Source organism: Psittacula echo (genome assembly GCF_963264785.1).
Source record: "Psittacula echo genome assembly, chromosome: 1".
Classification (NCBI taxonomy): domain Eukaryota; kingdom Metazoa; phylum Chordata; class Aves; order Psittaciformes; family Psittacidae; genus Psittacula; species Psittacula echo.
Genome location: NC_137735.1, coordinates 330441 through 345000, shown reverse-complemented (window position 1 = coordinate 345000; position 14560 = coordinate 330441). Strand labels below are relative to the sequence as shown.

Below are 14560 nucleotides of genomic sequence, written 5' to 3'. Positions count from 1 at the left end.
TATGTGTGAGGACACCCATGTGCACAGCCCTGGGTGCAGCGGGTTGCACAACTCTGTGTGTGCGTGCGCAAGGGGATATGCGTGAACAACAGTGTGTGTGTGCCTGCACGTGGCTGTGTGCACAGGGATGCAGGGATGCACACGCAGGGATGCAGGGATGCACATGCAGGGATGTGTGCACAGGGATGCAGGGATGCACATGCAGGGATGGAGGGATGCACATGCAGGGATGTGTGCACAGGGATGCAGGGATGCACACACAGGGATGTGTGCACAGGGATGCAGGGATGTGCATGCAGGGATGGAGGGATGCACATGCAGGGCTGTGTGCACAGGGATGCAGGGATGCACATGCAGGGATGGAGGGATGCACATGCAGGGCTGTGTGCACAGGGATGCAGGGATGCACATGCAGGGATGCAGGGATGCACATGCAGGGCTGTGTGCACAGGGATGCAGGGGTGCACACACAGGGATGCAGGGATGCACATGCAGGGATGCACACACAGGGATGCAGGGATGCACATGCAGGGCTGTGTGCACAGGGATGCAGGGATGCACACGCAGGGATGCACACACAGGGATGCAGGGATGCACACGCAGGGATGTGTGCACAGGGATGCAGGGATGCACACACAGGGATGTGTGCACAGGGATGCAGGGATGCACACGCAGGGATGTGTGCGCAGGGATGTGTGCACAGGGATGCAGGGATGTGCACGCAGGGATGGAGGGATGCACATGCAGGGATGTGTGCACAGCTCCAGGCGTGAAGGGTTGCACAGCTCTGTGTGCACAGTGGGGGTGTCATGGGGGGTGTCTCAAAGTGTGTGCACACGTGTGTGTGTGTGCATGCAAGTATGGACGTGTGTGTGGTTTGTGTGTGTATCTGTGCATCAGCCTGAGTAAGGGGTGCAGGGGTCCCTGAGGGTTGGTGGGCTCCTGCTCCAGGTGCTTCTGTGGACCCCAATACCCTGGGGACACCCCACTATGGGGGTCCCCATCACCCCACGCTGGGGTCCCACCACTCAGGGGTCACTGTGCCCATCTCCAGCTGCAGCACCCAGGAGGAAGCTGGTTCGGGTTAAAGTGGTGAGGAAGAAGGTGGTGAAGAAGAAGGTGCTGAAGAAGAGGCCGAAGGCTCCAGCCAAGGACACGGCTGCTGCACAGGAGCCTTGTATGTACCCTCAGCACCAGAACACGGCTGCACGGGCACACACACATGGGCACGCCTCAGTGCCATGCACTCACATGTGTGAGCTGGGTGCTGAGCGCTGGGCGCTGGCTGTGGGAGCACCGGCAGTCTGTGCCCGGCACATGCCATGGCACACGTGTCCCCGCGCTGCCACACGTGTGCACACAGAAACACCCCCGGCTTGGCGCGGGGCCGTGCCCGGGGGTCCCCGTGTGACCGCGGCCCCTCTGTGCCCGCAGCGTGCCCGCCCCTGGGGCTGGAGTCACTGCGGGTGCAGGACTCGCAGCTCCGCGCCTCCAGCCACAAGCGCTACGGGCTGGGAGCGCACCGCGGCCGCCTCAACATCCAGGTACGGCACGGCCGGGGCACGGCGCGGGCAGGGCTCTTGTGCGGGGTGTGCGTGGCACATGCGTGCTGTGTGCGTGGTGTGTGTGTCCATGGCATGTGCATGGCGTGTATGTGCTGTGTGCATGGCACGTGCAGTGTGTGCGTGGTGTGACATGGCATCTGTGGTGTGCACACGCATGCGCAGCATGTGTGCTGTGTGTACGATACGCGTGCACTGTGCATGGTGTGTGCATGGTGTGTGCATGCAGTGTGACATGGGCATGGTGCGTGAATGCAGTGTGATGTGTGCACGGGCACCTGTGACACTCGCATGGCGTGTGACACACATGGTGATTGTACACAGCACGCATGCTCCATGCAGCGCATGCCTGCCCTGTGCCTGTCACACAGCACAGGCCCCATATCCCCCTGTGTGGAGGGGCTGGGGCTGGGGGCAGGTCCCTGCATCCCCCCCATCCCTGCTCCCCCCCCCGCAGTCAGGGCTCTACGATGGGGACTTCTACGACGGGGGCTGGTGCGCGGGGCAGGAGGACGCGGGGCAGTGGCTGGAGGTGGATGCTCGAGGCCTCACCAACTTCACCGGCGTCATCACCCAGGGCCTCAACTCCATCTGGACGTAAGGGACCGCGCAGGCAGCCCGGGGGGGGGGGGGGGGGGGCACCCTCTGACCCTCTCCCCGTGCAGGTACGATTGGGTGACGTCCTACAAGGTGCAGGTCAGCAACGACACCTACACATGGCACCCGTGCCGCAACGGCACCGAGGAGGCGGTAGGTGCCCATGGGGCAGCTCTGGGCAGGGGGAACGGGAACGGGGACCCCCAGCACCACCAGCACCCCCGGTTCCCCAAGCAGAGTGAGGGCACGGAGGGGTTTAACCATGCAGGGGGAGTTTATCCCTACCAGGGGTTAACGGTGCTGCTTGGCGCTGGGCTCTGTTGCCTTTGGCTCCCCCACCTCAGAGCATCCTCCAGCACTTCCCCCCTGCACAAAGGCTGCTTGTCCCCGCTGCCAGCCCCCCCGGGCACATGTGTGAACACGCCAAGGGCGCACACGCGTGTGCGTGGCACATCCGGCTGTGCCCGGAGGTGAACACGGCTGCCCCGTGCCCAGGGGCGCTGCACACGCAGGGGCACACGTGGGTGCAAGGATGGAGGGGGGGAACACACGGGTGCGTGCGGGGGGGTCACCCTGCTCCCATGCACAGCACAGGCACCGGTGCTTGGGGTCCCTGAGCCAGGCTGGGTCGAGGGGGGGGGTTGGGGTCCATGCACTGGAGTGGGTTTGGGGTCCCTCCTGTGCTGCATTTGGGGTCCCTGTGCCAAGAGGAAGTTTCAGGGTCCCTGTGCCAGGGCTGTGCTGGGGCAGGTTTGGGGGTCCCTGTATTGGAATGGGTTTAGGGGTCCCTTTGCCACGGGCAGGTTTGGGGGTCCCTGCGCCAGGGCTGTGCCAGAATCAAGTTTGGGGTCCCTGTGTCAGGATAGGTTGGGGGTCCCTCTATTGTCAAGGGTTTGGGGGTCCCTGTGCCAGGGCTGTGCTGGGAACGAGTTTGTGGGTCCCTGTGTTGAGGTGGGTTTGGGGTCCCTGTGCCAGGGCCCTATCAGGGGCAGGTTTGGGGGTCGCTGCGCTCATCCCTGGTCCCCTCCCCTGCGGGTGCTGGGTGCCGGTGCTGGGGGGCAGAGCAGCAGCAGGGCCTCAGCGCTGCGGCACCGCTGGGCTCTGGTTCCTCCTCGGCAGTGCCGGGACCGTTCCCCGTTCTCAGCCCGTATCTGCTCCTCGTTAGGGGCTGGAGCGGAGCCAGGGGAGGCCGGATGCGGCCACGGAGCCTTTAACCCTTTGGGTGCCGGCAGCGCCTGCGCTGACCCCTCAGTGCGCAGCCCCCCCATGCCCACATCCCCCATCCCTACATCCCCACCCTCACAGCCCCCCATTGCACAGCCCTCCCATCCCCACACCTCTGTATCCCCATCCCCTCATCCACACATCCCCCCCTTCCCACAGCCCCTCCATCCCACTGCTCCCCCTTTCCAAAGCTCCCATCCCCACAGCACCACAGCCCTCCACCCCCCATCCCATTCCCACAGCCCCATTCCCAAAGTCCCCCCGTCCCATCCCATCCCCTCCCATTCCCTCCCATCCCATCCCACCCCATCCCCTCCCATCCGCGGTCCCCCCCAGGTCTTCCCCGGGAACAAGGACCCCGAGACGCCGGTGCTGAACCTGCTGCCGCAGCCGGCGGTGGCGCGGTACCTGCGCATCAACCCGCAGTCCTGGTTCCCCAACGGCACCATCTGCCTGCGGGCCGAGGTGCTGGGCTGCCCGCTGCCCGGTGCGTGCCCGCCCCGGCCCCTGCCCGTCCCCAGGGGCTGGGTCCGGATCTGACCCTGTTCCCCCCCACCGCTCCCCACAGACCCCAACAACATCTACGCCCGGCAGAGCCAGCCCCTGCCCACCAGCAAGCTGGATTTCCGCCACCACAACTACAAGGAGATGAGAAAGGTGCTGGCTCCCTGCCCCCCTGGGACACCCTGGTGTGGGACGGAGGCTCTGCACCCCTGGGTGCCCCCACACCCTGACCCAGCGCCCTGTGCCTGACCCAGCTGATGAAGCGGGTGAGCGACGAGTGTCCCGACATCACCCGCATCTACAGCATCGGGAAGAGCTACCTGGGCCTCAAGATGTATGTGATGGAGATCTCGGACAACCCCGGGCAGCACGAAGTGGGTATGTGCCCTGTACGGTGGGATGGGGTGGGATGGGATGGGATGGGATGGGATGAGATGGGACACCCGGGCTGGCTCAGGCAGATGGGGACAGTCCCCAGGGATACCCGGGCTATCACGGGGCACAGAGGACCATGGCAGCCATGGTCCCCTCACCACCACACTGGTACCACTCCCGCAGGAGAGCCGGAGTTCCGCTACGTGGCTGGGATGCACGGCAACGAGGTGCTGGGCCGGGAGCTGCTGCTCAACCTGATGGAATACCTGTGCCGGGAGTTCCGGGCGGGCAACCCCCGCGTGGTGCAGCTGGTGACCGAGACCCGCATCCACCTCCTGCCCTCCATGAACCCCGACGGCTACGAGACCGCCTACAAGCTGGTAGGGCCCTGCTGCCGGCGCCGGGGGCCGAGCACCATCCCGGTGCCGTCCTGGTGACCCCATCCCGTGGCAGGGCTCGGAGCTGTCAGGCTGGGCCATGGGCCGCTGGACCTACGAGGGCATCGACCTCAACCACAACTTCGCTGACCTCAACACGGCGCTGTGGGATGCTGAGGACAATGACTTGGTGCCCCACCAGTTCCCCAACCACTACATCCCCATCCCTGAGTACTACACCTTCGCCAACGCCACGGTGAGCCCCGTGCCAGTCCCCCTGTGCCGGTGCGCAGGAGGATGCCCAGCATCCTGAGCATGCAACCCATGGGGTTTGTCCATGTAGCCATGGAGGTCCTGGCCGTGGGGATGGGATGGGATGAGGACATCCAGGCTGGTGAAGGGTGGGGATGGGGTGGTTGGGGATGCCCAGGGTGGTGCTGATGGATGGGAAGGGTGGGGAGAGGGATGCCCAAGTTGGTGCTGATGCTTATGGATGGGAAGGGACACCGAGGCTGGTGCAGGGTGAGGATGGAGTGGCTGGGGACATCCAGGCTGTGAAGACTGATGGGAATGGGGGGAACAGGGCTGCCTGTTGGTGCAGGTGGATGGGGATGGGATGAGACACCCAGACTGAGGCAGGGTGGTGATGGGGTGGCTGGGGATGGGCTGTGCGGGAATGGGAATGGGGGGACAAGGACACTCTGGCTTGTGAAGGTGGATGGGGATGGGATGGGATGGAATGAGGACACCCAGCCTGGTACAGGATGAGGATGGGGTGGCTGGGGACACCCAGGCTGACGCAGGATGAGGATGGGATGGGATGGGATAAGGACACCCAGGCCGGTGCAGGTGGATGTGGATGGGATCCGGGACGGGATGCCCAGGCTGCTGAAGGCTGGAGGTGCCATGGGATGCTGGGGTTGGGAATTCACCACCAGGATCCTCCGTGGTGCCCGTAGGTGGCGCCGGAGACGCGGGCGGTGATCGACTGGATGCAGCGGTACCCGTTCGTGCTGAGCGCCAACCTGCACGGCGGGGAGCTGGTGGTCACTTACCCCTTCGACATGACCCGCACCTACTGGAAGGCGCAGGAGCTGACCCCGACGGCCGACGACGGCGTCTTCCGCTGGTTGGCCACCGTGTACGCCACGTCCAACCTGGCCATGGCCAGCGAGGAGCGGCGCCTCTGCCACTACGATGACTTCACCCGCTTCGGCAACATCATCAACGGCGCCAATTGGCACACGGTGCCCGGCAGTGAGTGCGGCGGGGACGGGGTGGGGGCGACACGGATGGGGACCCCCTGACCCCCCCCGCAACCCGTGTCCTGCCCAGGCATGAACGACTTCAGCTACCTGCACACCAACTGCTTCGAGATCACCGTGGAGCTCTCCTGCGACAAGTTCCCGCATGCCTCCGAGCTGCCGGCCGAGTGGGAGAACAACCGGGAATCCCTCCTGCTCTACATGGAGCAGGTCAGGGATGGGGGCACCCCCGGCGGTCCGGGATATGGGGGCGACATTGGGGGGCCTGCAGGGGCAGAGCAGGACACGGCTTGGGGCCCCCAAACACCCCAAGGCTCTGTTGCCTCCCATGCACCCCACAGTGTGTGAGGTTTGTGTGTGACCTGTACCGGGGTGCGTGTGTTCATGTGTGTGCACATGTGTGTTCATGTGTGTGCACACATGTGCGCCACCGGCTCTGGCCCGCTGTCCCCAGGTTCACCGTGGGATTAAGGGGGTAGTCCGGGATGGAGACACAGGGGAGGGAATCGCCAACGCCATCATCTCTGTGGATGGCATCAACCACGACGTCCGGACGGGTATGGTGGGATTGGGGATGGGGAAAGGAATGGGATTGGGGATGGGAATGGGATGGGGAAAGGAATGGGATTGGGGATGGGGATGGAATGGGGAAAGGAATGGGATTGGGGATGGGGAAGGGAATGGGATTGGGGATGGGAATAAGACTGAGGATGGAAATAGGACTAGGCTGGGGATGGGGATGGGAATGGGACAGGAATGAGTCTGGAAATATGGATGGGATTGGGAAGGGAATGTGAATGGGATGAGGATGGGTATGGGAATGGGATTGGGGACGGGAATAGGTTTAGGGATGGAAATAGGATTAGTCTGGAAATGGGGGTGGGGATAGGAATAGGATTGGGAATGGAAATGGAGATGGGAATGGAATGGGGGTGGGATGGGAACAGGAATAGGGATGCAAATGGGACAGAGATGGAAACGGGATGAGGTTGGGAATGAGGACGGGACAGGGGACGGGAATGGGAAGCAGGATGAGGCCCTGCTGGGGCTGCAGACATCCCCCCTGCTGCAGCCTTCCACGGGGACTACTGGCGGCTGCTGAACCCGGGCGAGTACGAGGTTACGGCGCGGGCCGAGGGCTACGAGGCGGCCACGCAGCCGTGCCGGGTGCCCTTCGAGAACGTGCCCACCCCCTGCAGCTTCCGCCTGCACCGGGCACCGCGCCCGGGGGCACCGCGCCCGGGTGGGAGCCGCCTGCCCCCGGACCCGCCGCTGCGGCTGCAGCGACAGCGCCTGCGCCGTCTGCGCGCCCACCGCCGTGCACCGTGACCGGGCGGCGGCAGCCCCGGGGCCGCGGGGTCGGCGCGGGGGAACCGGAGGGGCGCTACCGGCGTCGCCGCTGTGCGGGTGCTGCCCAGTAAAGTTGGGTGCGCTGCCCCGGGACCGGCTGCAGAGGGTCTGTGCGAGAGCGGGAAAGGGAGCGGGAAAGGGAACGGGAACGTGAACGGGAGCGGGAAACGGAACGGGAAATGGAACGCGAATGGACCGGCTACCGCGCAAACCCCGCCCCTCCCAGGAAAGCCACGCCCCCTCTGGCCACGCCCCCTCCGATTGAAGGTCAATGGGGCCTCCGCCTCCTTGGCCCCTCCCCTTTCTCAGCCCCGCCCACTGAGGTATCCCTTCCGTCCATGACGTCAGCCCTACGCCGAACGCCTATTGGCTGATGGAAGCGGGAGGGGCGTGTCCCGGCAGGCGCGGTGGCCAATGGCCTACGAGTCCTGTCGGAGTCAGGCGGGAGCTGGAGGCGGTACCGGTGCGGGCGGGGGGCGCGGGGGGGCACCGGGGAGGGGTCGGGGGGGGGGCTGAGACCATGGGGGCATTGGAGGGAGTTTAGGACCATGGGGGTGCTGGGGGTGGCCATGGGGAGCTGGGGCCATAAGGGCGCTGGGGGGGGGTCTAGGACCATGGGGATGCTGGGGGCACTGAGGTGGGGGCCCATGGGGTGCTGGGACTATGGGGGTACTGTGGGGTGCTGGAGCCATGGGGATGATGGGGTGGGGGCTAGGGTCGTGGGGTCACGGGGGGGGTGGTGTCTAGGAGCATGGGGGTACTGGGTGATGCTGGGGCCATGGGGGCACTGGGAAGGGGTCTAAGACCTGGGGGATGCTGTGGCCATGGGGGCACTGGGGTGGGCCAATAGGGACTATATTGTCCCATGGGGTGGGACTATAGGACACCGGGGGTGGGCTTCAGGGATGTCTGGGACCATGGGAGCAATGGGGAGGGGTTTAGGGCAATGGGGGTGCTGGGGTCACTGAGTTGAGGTCATGGGATGCTGGGACCATGTGGGGCATTGGGGAGTGTCTGGGACCACGGGGCACTGGTGGGGATATGAAGGCATTGGGAAGGAGCTGTCCAGTGGTGCTAGGACCATGGGAGCATTGGAGAGGTCCAGGGGTGCTGGGGGGGTCTGCATAGGTTTCTAAGGGGCTCCCCATGGTGCAAGCGGGGTGGATTTATGGGGAGGGCTGCGGGGCTGCTGCTGGTGGGGTGGGGAAGGGTCCCTTGTGGGGCCGAACAGGCCTGTGCGGTGCAATGGGGGGAATGCCCGTGGGGCTGGGGCACCCACCAGCTTCCCCCTTCACCCTGCCCATACCCCGTGGTGTCGGGGGGGGGGCACCCACCGGGTCTGATCCCCCCCACATCCCCCCCCCGCAGCACCAACCATGGTCCCCTTCCGCATCCGCCCGTACCGGGACAGCGACTACGAGGCCGTGCGGGAGGTGTTCGCGGCCGGGATGAGCGAGCACGCGCCGGCGCTGTGCCTGCACGTGCTGCGGCGGCCCTGGGCGCTGCTGCTGCTCGGCTGCACCTTCTGCCTGCTGCTGGCCAGCGCGCGCTCGCTGCTGCTGCCGCTGCTGGCGCTGACGCTGCTGCTGGCGCTGGCGCGGCACCTCCTGGGCTGCGCGTGGGGAGCCTACATCCAGCGCTGCCTCGACGCCGACCTGCGCGACATCACCGCTGCCTACGGCCACGGCGCCGGCGCCCGCTTCTGGGTGGCGGAGGCGGACGAGCGGGTGGTGGGCACGGTGGGCGTGCGGCCGGCGGCGGCCGACAGAGGCAATGATGGCGGCGATGGGGAGCTGGTGCTGAAGCGGATGTCGGTGCGGCGCGGTTACCGCGGGCAGGGCATCGGCGCGGCGCTGGGCAGGGCGGCGCTGGCGTTTGCGCGGCAGCGCGGCTGCAGGGCCGTGGTGCTCAACACGCTGATGGTGCAGCACGAGGCACGAGCGCTCTATGAGCGCCTGGGGTTCCACCGGCACCGCCAGTACGTGCTGCCAACCATCTATGGACACCTGGCCAACTGCACCATCACCACCTACCGCTATGAGCTGGACAGCAGCGAGGGAGCACTGGTGCTGCACCAGGAGCAGGGAACCATGGAGTGATGGAACCATGCGATCATCCAGGGTGGAAAAGAGCTTCCAGATCAAGTTCACCCAAGGACCGTGAAGGCCACCCCTAACCCATGGCACTGAGGCCTCGTCTCCACGGGCTGTGAACACTTGCAGGGACGGTGCCTGCAGCCCTGCCCTGGGCAGCCTGTTCCAATGCCTGAGCACCCTTTGGGGCAGGAATTGTTCCTCAGCTCCATCTAAACCTGCCCTGGTGCAGCTTGAGGCCGGTTCCTCTTGTCCCATCCCTTGTTCCTTGGGAGCAGAGCCCAGCCCCTCCTGGCTCCATCCTCCTCTCAGGCACTTGTAGGGAGCCATCAGGTCCCCCCTGAGCCTTCTCTTCTCCAGGCTGAACCCCCCAGGTCCCTCAGCCCTTCCCCATCACACTGTGCTCCAGGCCCTGCTCCAGCCCCATTGCCTTTCTCCAGCTCTAGCACCTCAAGATCTCTGTTGTAGTGAGGGGCCCAGAGCTGAGCACAGGATTGGAGGTGCCCAGCACGGGGGGGCAGTGACCAGGGCAGGGGATGCATCCTGGCACCACCGCATGTGCCCCTCAGTGTGCGGGTAGCGGGGTGCTGGGTCCCCCCACTTTCATTCATTGCCATGGTGGATCTCAGGGACACGCAACGGGGGGGTCTGGGTGCTGCCATCCCCACCTCACCAATACCCCTGCTTTCCCAAGGGAATTCAGGCTCCCAGGAGTGGTTTCCCATGGAGAGCTGTGTCCTGCCTGGCCCCAAGGCCTTTGGGGGGGCTCCCTACATGTGCCCCCCCTTGGCCACTGTGTGGTGCCTGTGGGTCGGGGGTTGCTGCTGGAAGGGGGGGATTACCAATAAAGGAGCATCCACAGCTCCGGGCTGGATCGTTCTTCCCACATTGGGATGGGGTCTCAGGGTGGGAACCTCACTGGGATGATGGCACCGGCACCACAAGGACCTCCATGGGAATGGTCCAGCACTGGGGGGGGGAGTGGCACCAACCTGGACCCAATGGGCATTACCATAACGCATGGGGATTACCCCCCCCATGTGTATCCCTAGACCCTCTGTGCCAATTGTAGTTTCTCGCTACTCGTGTGGTGAGGGACGGAAGCACTGGTTCCCTCCGAACTAGGGCTGAGACAGAGCATTCATGGAATGCGGGTCATCAACGATTTATTGCGCAGTTACAATTCCTTATATCTGCTGCCTAAGCACCTCCCTAGGGTCAGCTGGTTCCTGACCCTCCTGGCAACCTCCCGTCCATGTACCAATCCCTACACCAATGGGTATCACCAGGAAGGGGAGCCCCTTGTTCCTGTCTTGGAGCTCCTATTGCCCCCCTTGGATCCCCTTGTACCCTCCTGGGACCTCTTTATGCCCCACCAACCCCATCCTTTGCCTGCTGTACAAAAGGCAATCCCTGACCACGAAGGAGGAGGGCAAAGTCCGAAGCTCTTTGTTCCCGCCCCCCCCAAAGGGGCTCTTCAAGGGGGGGTCCACAACTCAAATGGGATCTGGGACCCCCCACAATGGGACCGTTCAGAATAGGGGGGTGATGCTGAAGCATTGGCGGGGATGGGGGGGGCCGGGTACAGCCCGTCCCCCGCCACCACCCGTCCCCCCCATCCCCGCATCAAAGCGAACCCCCCATTACCCCCCCATTATCTCCCTATACCCCCCTTAATGCCCCCCCAGCGCTCAGCATGACTCCAGAAGCCACATCCCTCCGACGCCTGCGCTCGCTGCATCTCCGGAGCCATCGTCACCGGTAGGAGCCGAGCCTCGGAGCGGGGGGGACACGGACACGACACACGCAGCCCCCCCCCCCCCCGCCCCGAGCTCAGTGGGACCCCCCCAAAGGGTGCAGAAGGAGGGGATGAATGGGGCTGGGGTAGGAGAATGGGGGGGCGCAGGAGGTAAAGCCCCCCCCTCTTGTTGTGATGGAGTTAAATGGGGACCCCCAGGTTAAACAAAGGGGTGCAAAGCTGCGGGGTCTGGTTTGGGAAGAGGGAGGGATGGGGGCTACGATGGGGGACAATGAGGAGCTGAAGGGGGGGCACAGTGCTATGATTCCCATTAACCCCCCCATAATGGGGTCAGTGCAGACGCATGGGGTGGTTTTGGCATCTCTGGACCCCATTTCCTGGGGATGAACCCCTTTTCCCCACCCCCAAACAGGGGAACAAGCCCATAGCGTGTCCTGGGCACCCCCCCGGGGGGGTCCATGCCTCTTCCCCTTCCATTTCCCTTTGCTCTGTCCCTGCCGCGGCAGTGTGAGGTGAAGGATGGGCACACACAGAGGTCCTGTGCGCTGTGTTGGGGTCCTGGGGATGCTCGGGGGGTTGAGGGGGGGGAAACACCCCCAAATCCTCCTGCTCGTCCCTTTCCCCCCCTCCGGTCCCTGCTCCCTCTTCCTCGGGATCCCATCCCCAAATCATCCCTGCAGCGTGGGGCGGGTGGGATGGATCCCGGAGGCGCCATCAGGGGGAGACGGGACCCCCTGTGTCCAACCCCTTTAACCCCTCCATCCCCAGGGACCCGCAGTGGGACCGGGCCCCCGGGCACGGCTGCTGCAGCCCTGGGGACAGGAAGACCGGGATGAGATGGGAGATGGCTGGAGGGGTTGGTGGGATCCCAAAGGGGGAGGAGTGGGGCAGGGACCGCGCGGTGGGGGCTGGAGGCAAGGCTGGGATGGAGCTGTTTAGGAAGAGAAGGGTGTTGGGGGTGCTGGGTGAGGAGCAGCTCCCTCCCCATGACCCGGTCCAGATCCCCCCCTGTGCTGGGTGCACCCCAGAGCGTGAGCAGCAGCGCAGGGACGGGATCCTGCCCCTCTGCTGTGGGAAGGGGAGACCTGAGAGCAGCTCCAGAGCCTAAAGGGGCTGCAGGGAACCTGGAGAGGGGCTTGGGACAAGAGATGGAGGGACAGGACAAGGGGAATGGCTTTAACCTGCCAGAGGGAAGAGTTGGATGTGATACAAGGAAGGTGGGGGGACATGGGAAGGGGTTGAATGGAGAAGCTGTGGCTGCCCCATCCCTGGCAGTGTTCAAGGCCAGGTTGGACACAGGGGCTTGGAGCAAGCTGCTCCGGTGGAAGGGGTCCCTGCCTGTGGCAGGGGTTGGATCTGGAAGAGCTTTAAGGTCCCTTCCAACCCAAACCAGGCTGGGATTCTATGGTTCTATAAGGGGGTGATCCTGCCCGCGGGGTGATGCTGAGCACCTGCAGGAGCTGTCGGGGATGCTCAGTTCCTGCCCATCCCCTGGCTCTGCTCCCCTGGCGCTGGGGCCTCTGTCCACCCCCCACCCTCCCTGTCTCTGACACGCGGTGCTGTGCCGCAGGTTCCTATGGCATCCTACCGCATCCGGCAGTACCAGGACAAGGACTTTGACACCGTGCGGACGCTGTTTGCCCGCGGGATGCTGGAGCACTGCCCGGCCTGGTACCGGCACATCCTGCGCTCGGCCCGCGTGCAGCTCCAGCTCCTCGTCCTCTTCGTGCTGGTGCGTGCGGCCAGCGGCTTCTGGCTGCTGGGGCTGGGCGCCGTGGCGCTGGCGCTCGTGGCCATCTGGCTCCTGGTGCGTGCATACTCCACGGCCTACGTGCGGCAGGCGCTCAGCACCGACCTGGCCGACGTGCGCGGCACCTACCTGCGCTCCCCGCACTCCTGCTTCTGGGTGGCCGAGGCCGGCGGCGCCGTGGTGGGGATGGTGGCGGTGGAGCCGCCGGAGGACCCGGCCGAGCGGGCCGTGGCGCTGGAGCTGAAGCGGATGTCGGTCAGCAGAGAGCACCGGGGCTGGGGCATCTCCGGGGCGCTGTGCGGGGAGGTGCTGCGCTTCGCCCGCACCCGCGGCTTCGGCGCCGTCGTCCTCTCCACGTCCGTGGTGCAGGTGGCAGCGCAGCGGCTCTATGAGAACCAGGGCTTCCGCAGGGTGGGCCCCGCCAGCTCCTCGCTGCTCACCTCCCTCCTCTGCTTCCAGATCTTCCGCTACCGCTGCGACCTGCCCGGCCCTGCCGCAGCCCCGCCGCGCTAGGGAACGGCACCGGAACCGCGGCACTGCAGCCCCGTGGGAGGTGATGCCACGACACCTCGGGTGCTGGGCCTAGTGTGCGAGGCACCACTGCAGCATCTCTGGCACCGCTGCAGCATCCCTGGCGCTGCTGCTGCAGCTTCCCTCATCACCGCAGCATCCCCAGCATGCAGGGCACCACTGCAACACCCCCAGCATCAGTGCAGCATCCCCAGCATGCAGGGCACCACTGCAACACCCCCAGCATCAGTGCAGCATCCCCAGCATGCAGGGCACCACTGCAACACCCCCAGCATCAGTGCAGCATCCCCAGCATGCAAAGCTCCACTGCAACATCCCTGGCACCCTAAGCACCACAGCAGCATCCACAGCACACAAGGCTCCATCACAGCATCCCCTAACACACTGGGTACCACTGCAGCACAGCCAGCATGCTAGGCTCCATTTCAGCATCCCATGCACGCTAGGCACCACTGTGGCATCCGCAGCACACACAGCACCGCTGCTGCACCCATGGCACCACTGCGGCACCCCCAGCACCATTGCAGCCTCCCCAGCACCCCTGCATCTCCCCCATGGCGCGAGGCTTAGCCCATGGCATCACCAGGGTCGGGGCTGGGGCCAGGGCTGCCCCTGGCCGGGCTGTTGGAGCCTTTCCTTGTTTGCCAGTGGTGAGAAATAAAGAGAGATGGACCCCATGGGACAGCTGCGTGGGGCGTGTGTGTGTACATGTATGTGTGTGTACGTGTATGTGTGTGTACGTGTATGTGTGTGTATGTGTGTGTGTATCTGTATGTACATGTATGTTTGTACATGTATGTGTGTGTACGTGTGTGTGTGTACGTGTATGTGTGTGTATGTGTATGTGTGTGTATCTGTATGTACATGTATGTTTGTACATGTATGTGTGTGTATGTGTATGTACATGTATGTGTGTGTACATGTATGTGTGTGTACGTGTATGTGTGTGTATGTGTATGTGTGTGTATCTGTATGTACATGTATGTTTGTACATGTATGTGTGTGTATGTGTATGTACATGTATGTGTGTGTACATGTATGTGTGTGTATGTGTGTGTGTACACGTGTGAGTCTCTAGGTGCACACGTGGGTGTGTGTGTACACGTGTGTGCGGGTTCACGCATGTGCGGGCCCGCCCATGGCCGCCTGCAGGCCCGCAGGCCTGTACCTCCG

General features: G+C 64.5%; 3 protein-coding genes across 3 annotated transcripts in view; all 3 read left to right on the top strand.

Annotated features, from left to right (window-relative positions):
- Positions 1 to 7233, top strand: part of CPXM1 (carboxypeptidase X, M14 family member 1) — a gene marked incomplete at both ends in the record, with an annotated part of 12995 nt that extends 5762 nt beyond the window's left edge. Inside the window, 13 exons of the mRNA XM_080632795.1 lie at positions 1055 to 1177; positions 1435 to 1544; positions 2020 to 2159; positions 2228 to 2312; positions 3720 to 3870; positions 3952 to 4040; positions 4142 to 4265; positions 4446 to 4642; positions 4716 to 4895; positions 5599 to 5896; positions 5975 to 6114; positions 6359 to 6461; positions 6977 to 7233. Coding sequence (XP_080488921.1) covers positions 1055 to 1177; positions 1435 to 1544; positions 2020 to 2159; positions 2228 to 2312; positions 3720 to 3870; positions 3952 to 4040; positions 4142 to 4265; positions 4446 to 4642; positions 4716 to 4895; positions 5599 to 5896; positions 5975 to 6114; positions 6359 to 6461; positions 6977 to 7233 — 1997 coding nt within the window. The remainder of the gene's footprint in view (positions 1 to 1054; positions 1178 to 1434; positions 1545 to 2019; positions 2160 to 2227; positions 2313 to 3719; positions 3871 to 3951; positions 4041 to 4141; positions 4266 to 4445; positions 4643 to 4715; positions 4896 to 5598; positions 5897 to 5974; positions 6115 to 6358; positions 6462 to 6976) is intronic.
- A 429-nt stretch (positions 7234 to 7662) lies between these two features.
- LOC308222421 (putative N-acetyltransferase camello) lies at positions 7663 to 9446 on the top strand. The gene is made up of 2 exons (XM_080620395.1): positions 7663 to 7717; positions 8623 to 9446. The coding sequence occupies exons 1-2, from the start codon at positions 7669 to 7671 to the stop codon at positions 9351 to 9353; spliced, it is 780 nt and encodes a 259-aa protein (XP_080476521.1). The 5' UTR covers positions 7663 to 7668; the 3' UTR covers positions 9354 to 9446.
- A 1626-nt stretch (positions 9447 to 11072) lies between these two features.
- Positions 11073 to 13968, top strand: LOC308227815 (N-acetyltransferase family 8 member 3-like). The gene is made up of 2 exons (XM_080630679.1): positions 11073 to 11108; positions 12677 to 13968. The coding sequence occupies exon 2, from the start codon at positions 12683 to 12685 to the stop codon at positions 13367 to 13369; it is 687 nt and encodes a 228-aa protein (XP_080486805.1). The 5' UTR covers positions 11073 to 11108; positions 12677 to 12682; the 3' UTR covers positions 13370 to 13968.
- Positions 13969 to 14560: the final 592 nt, after the last annotated feature.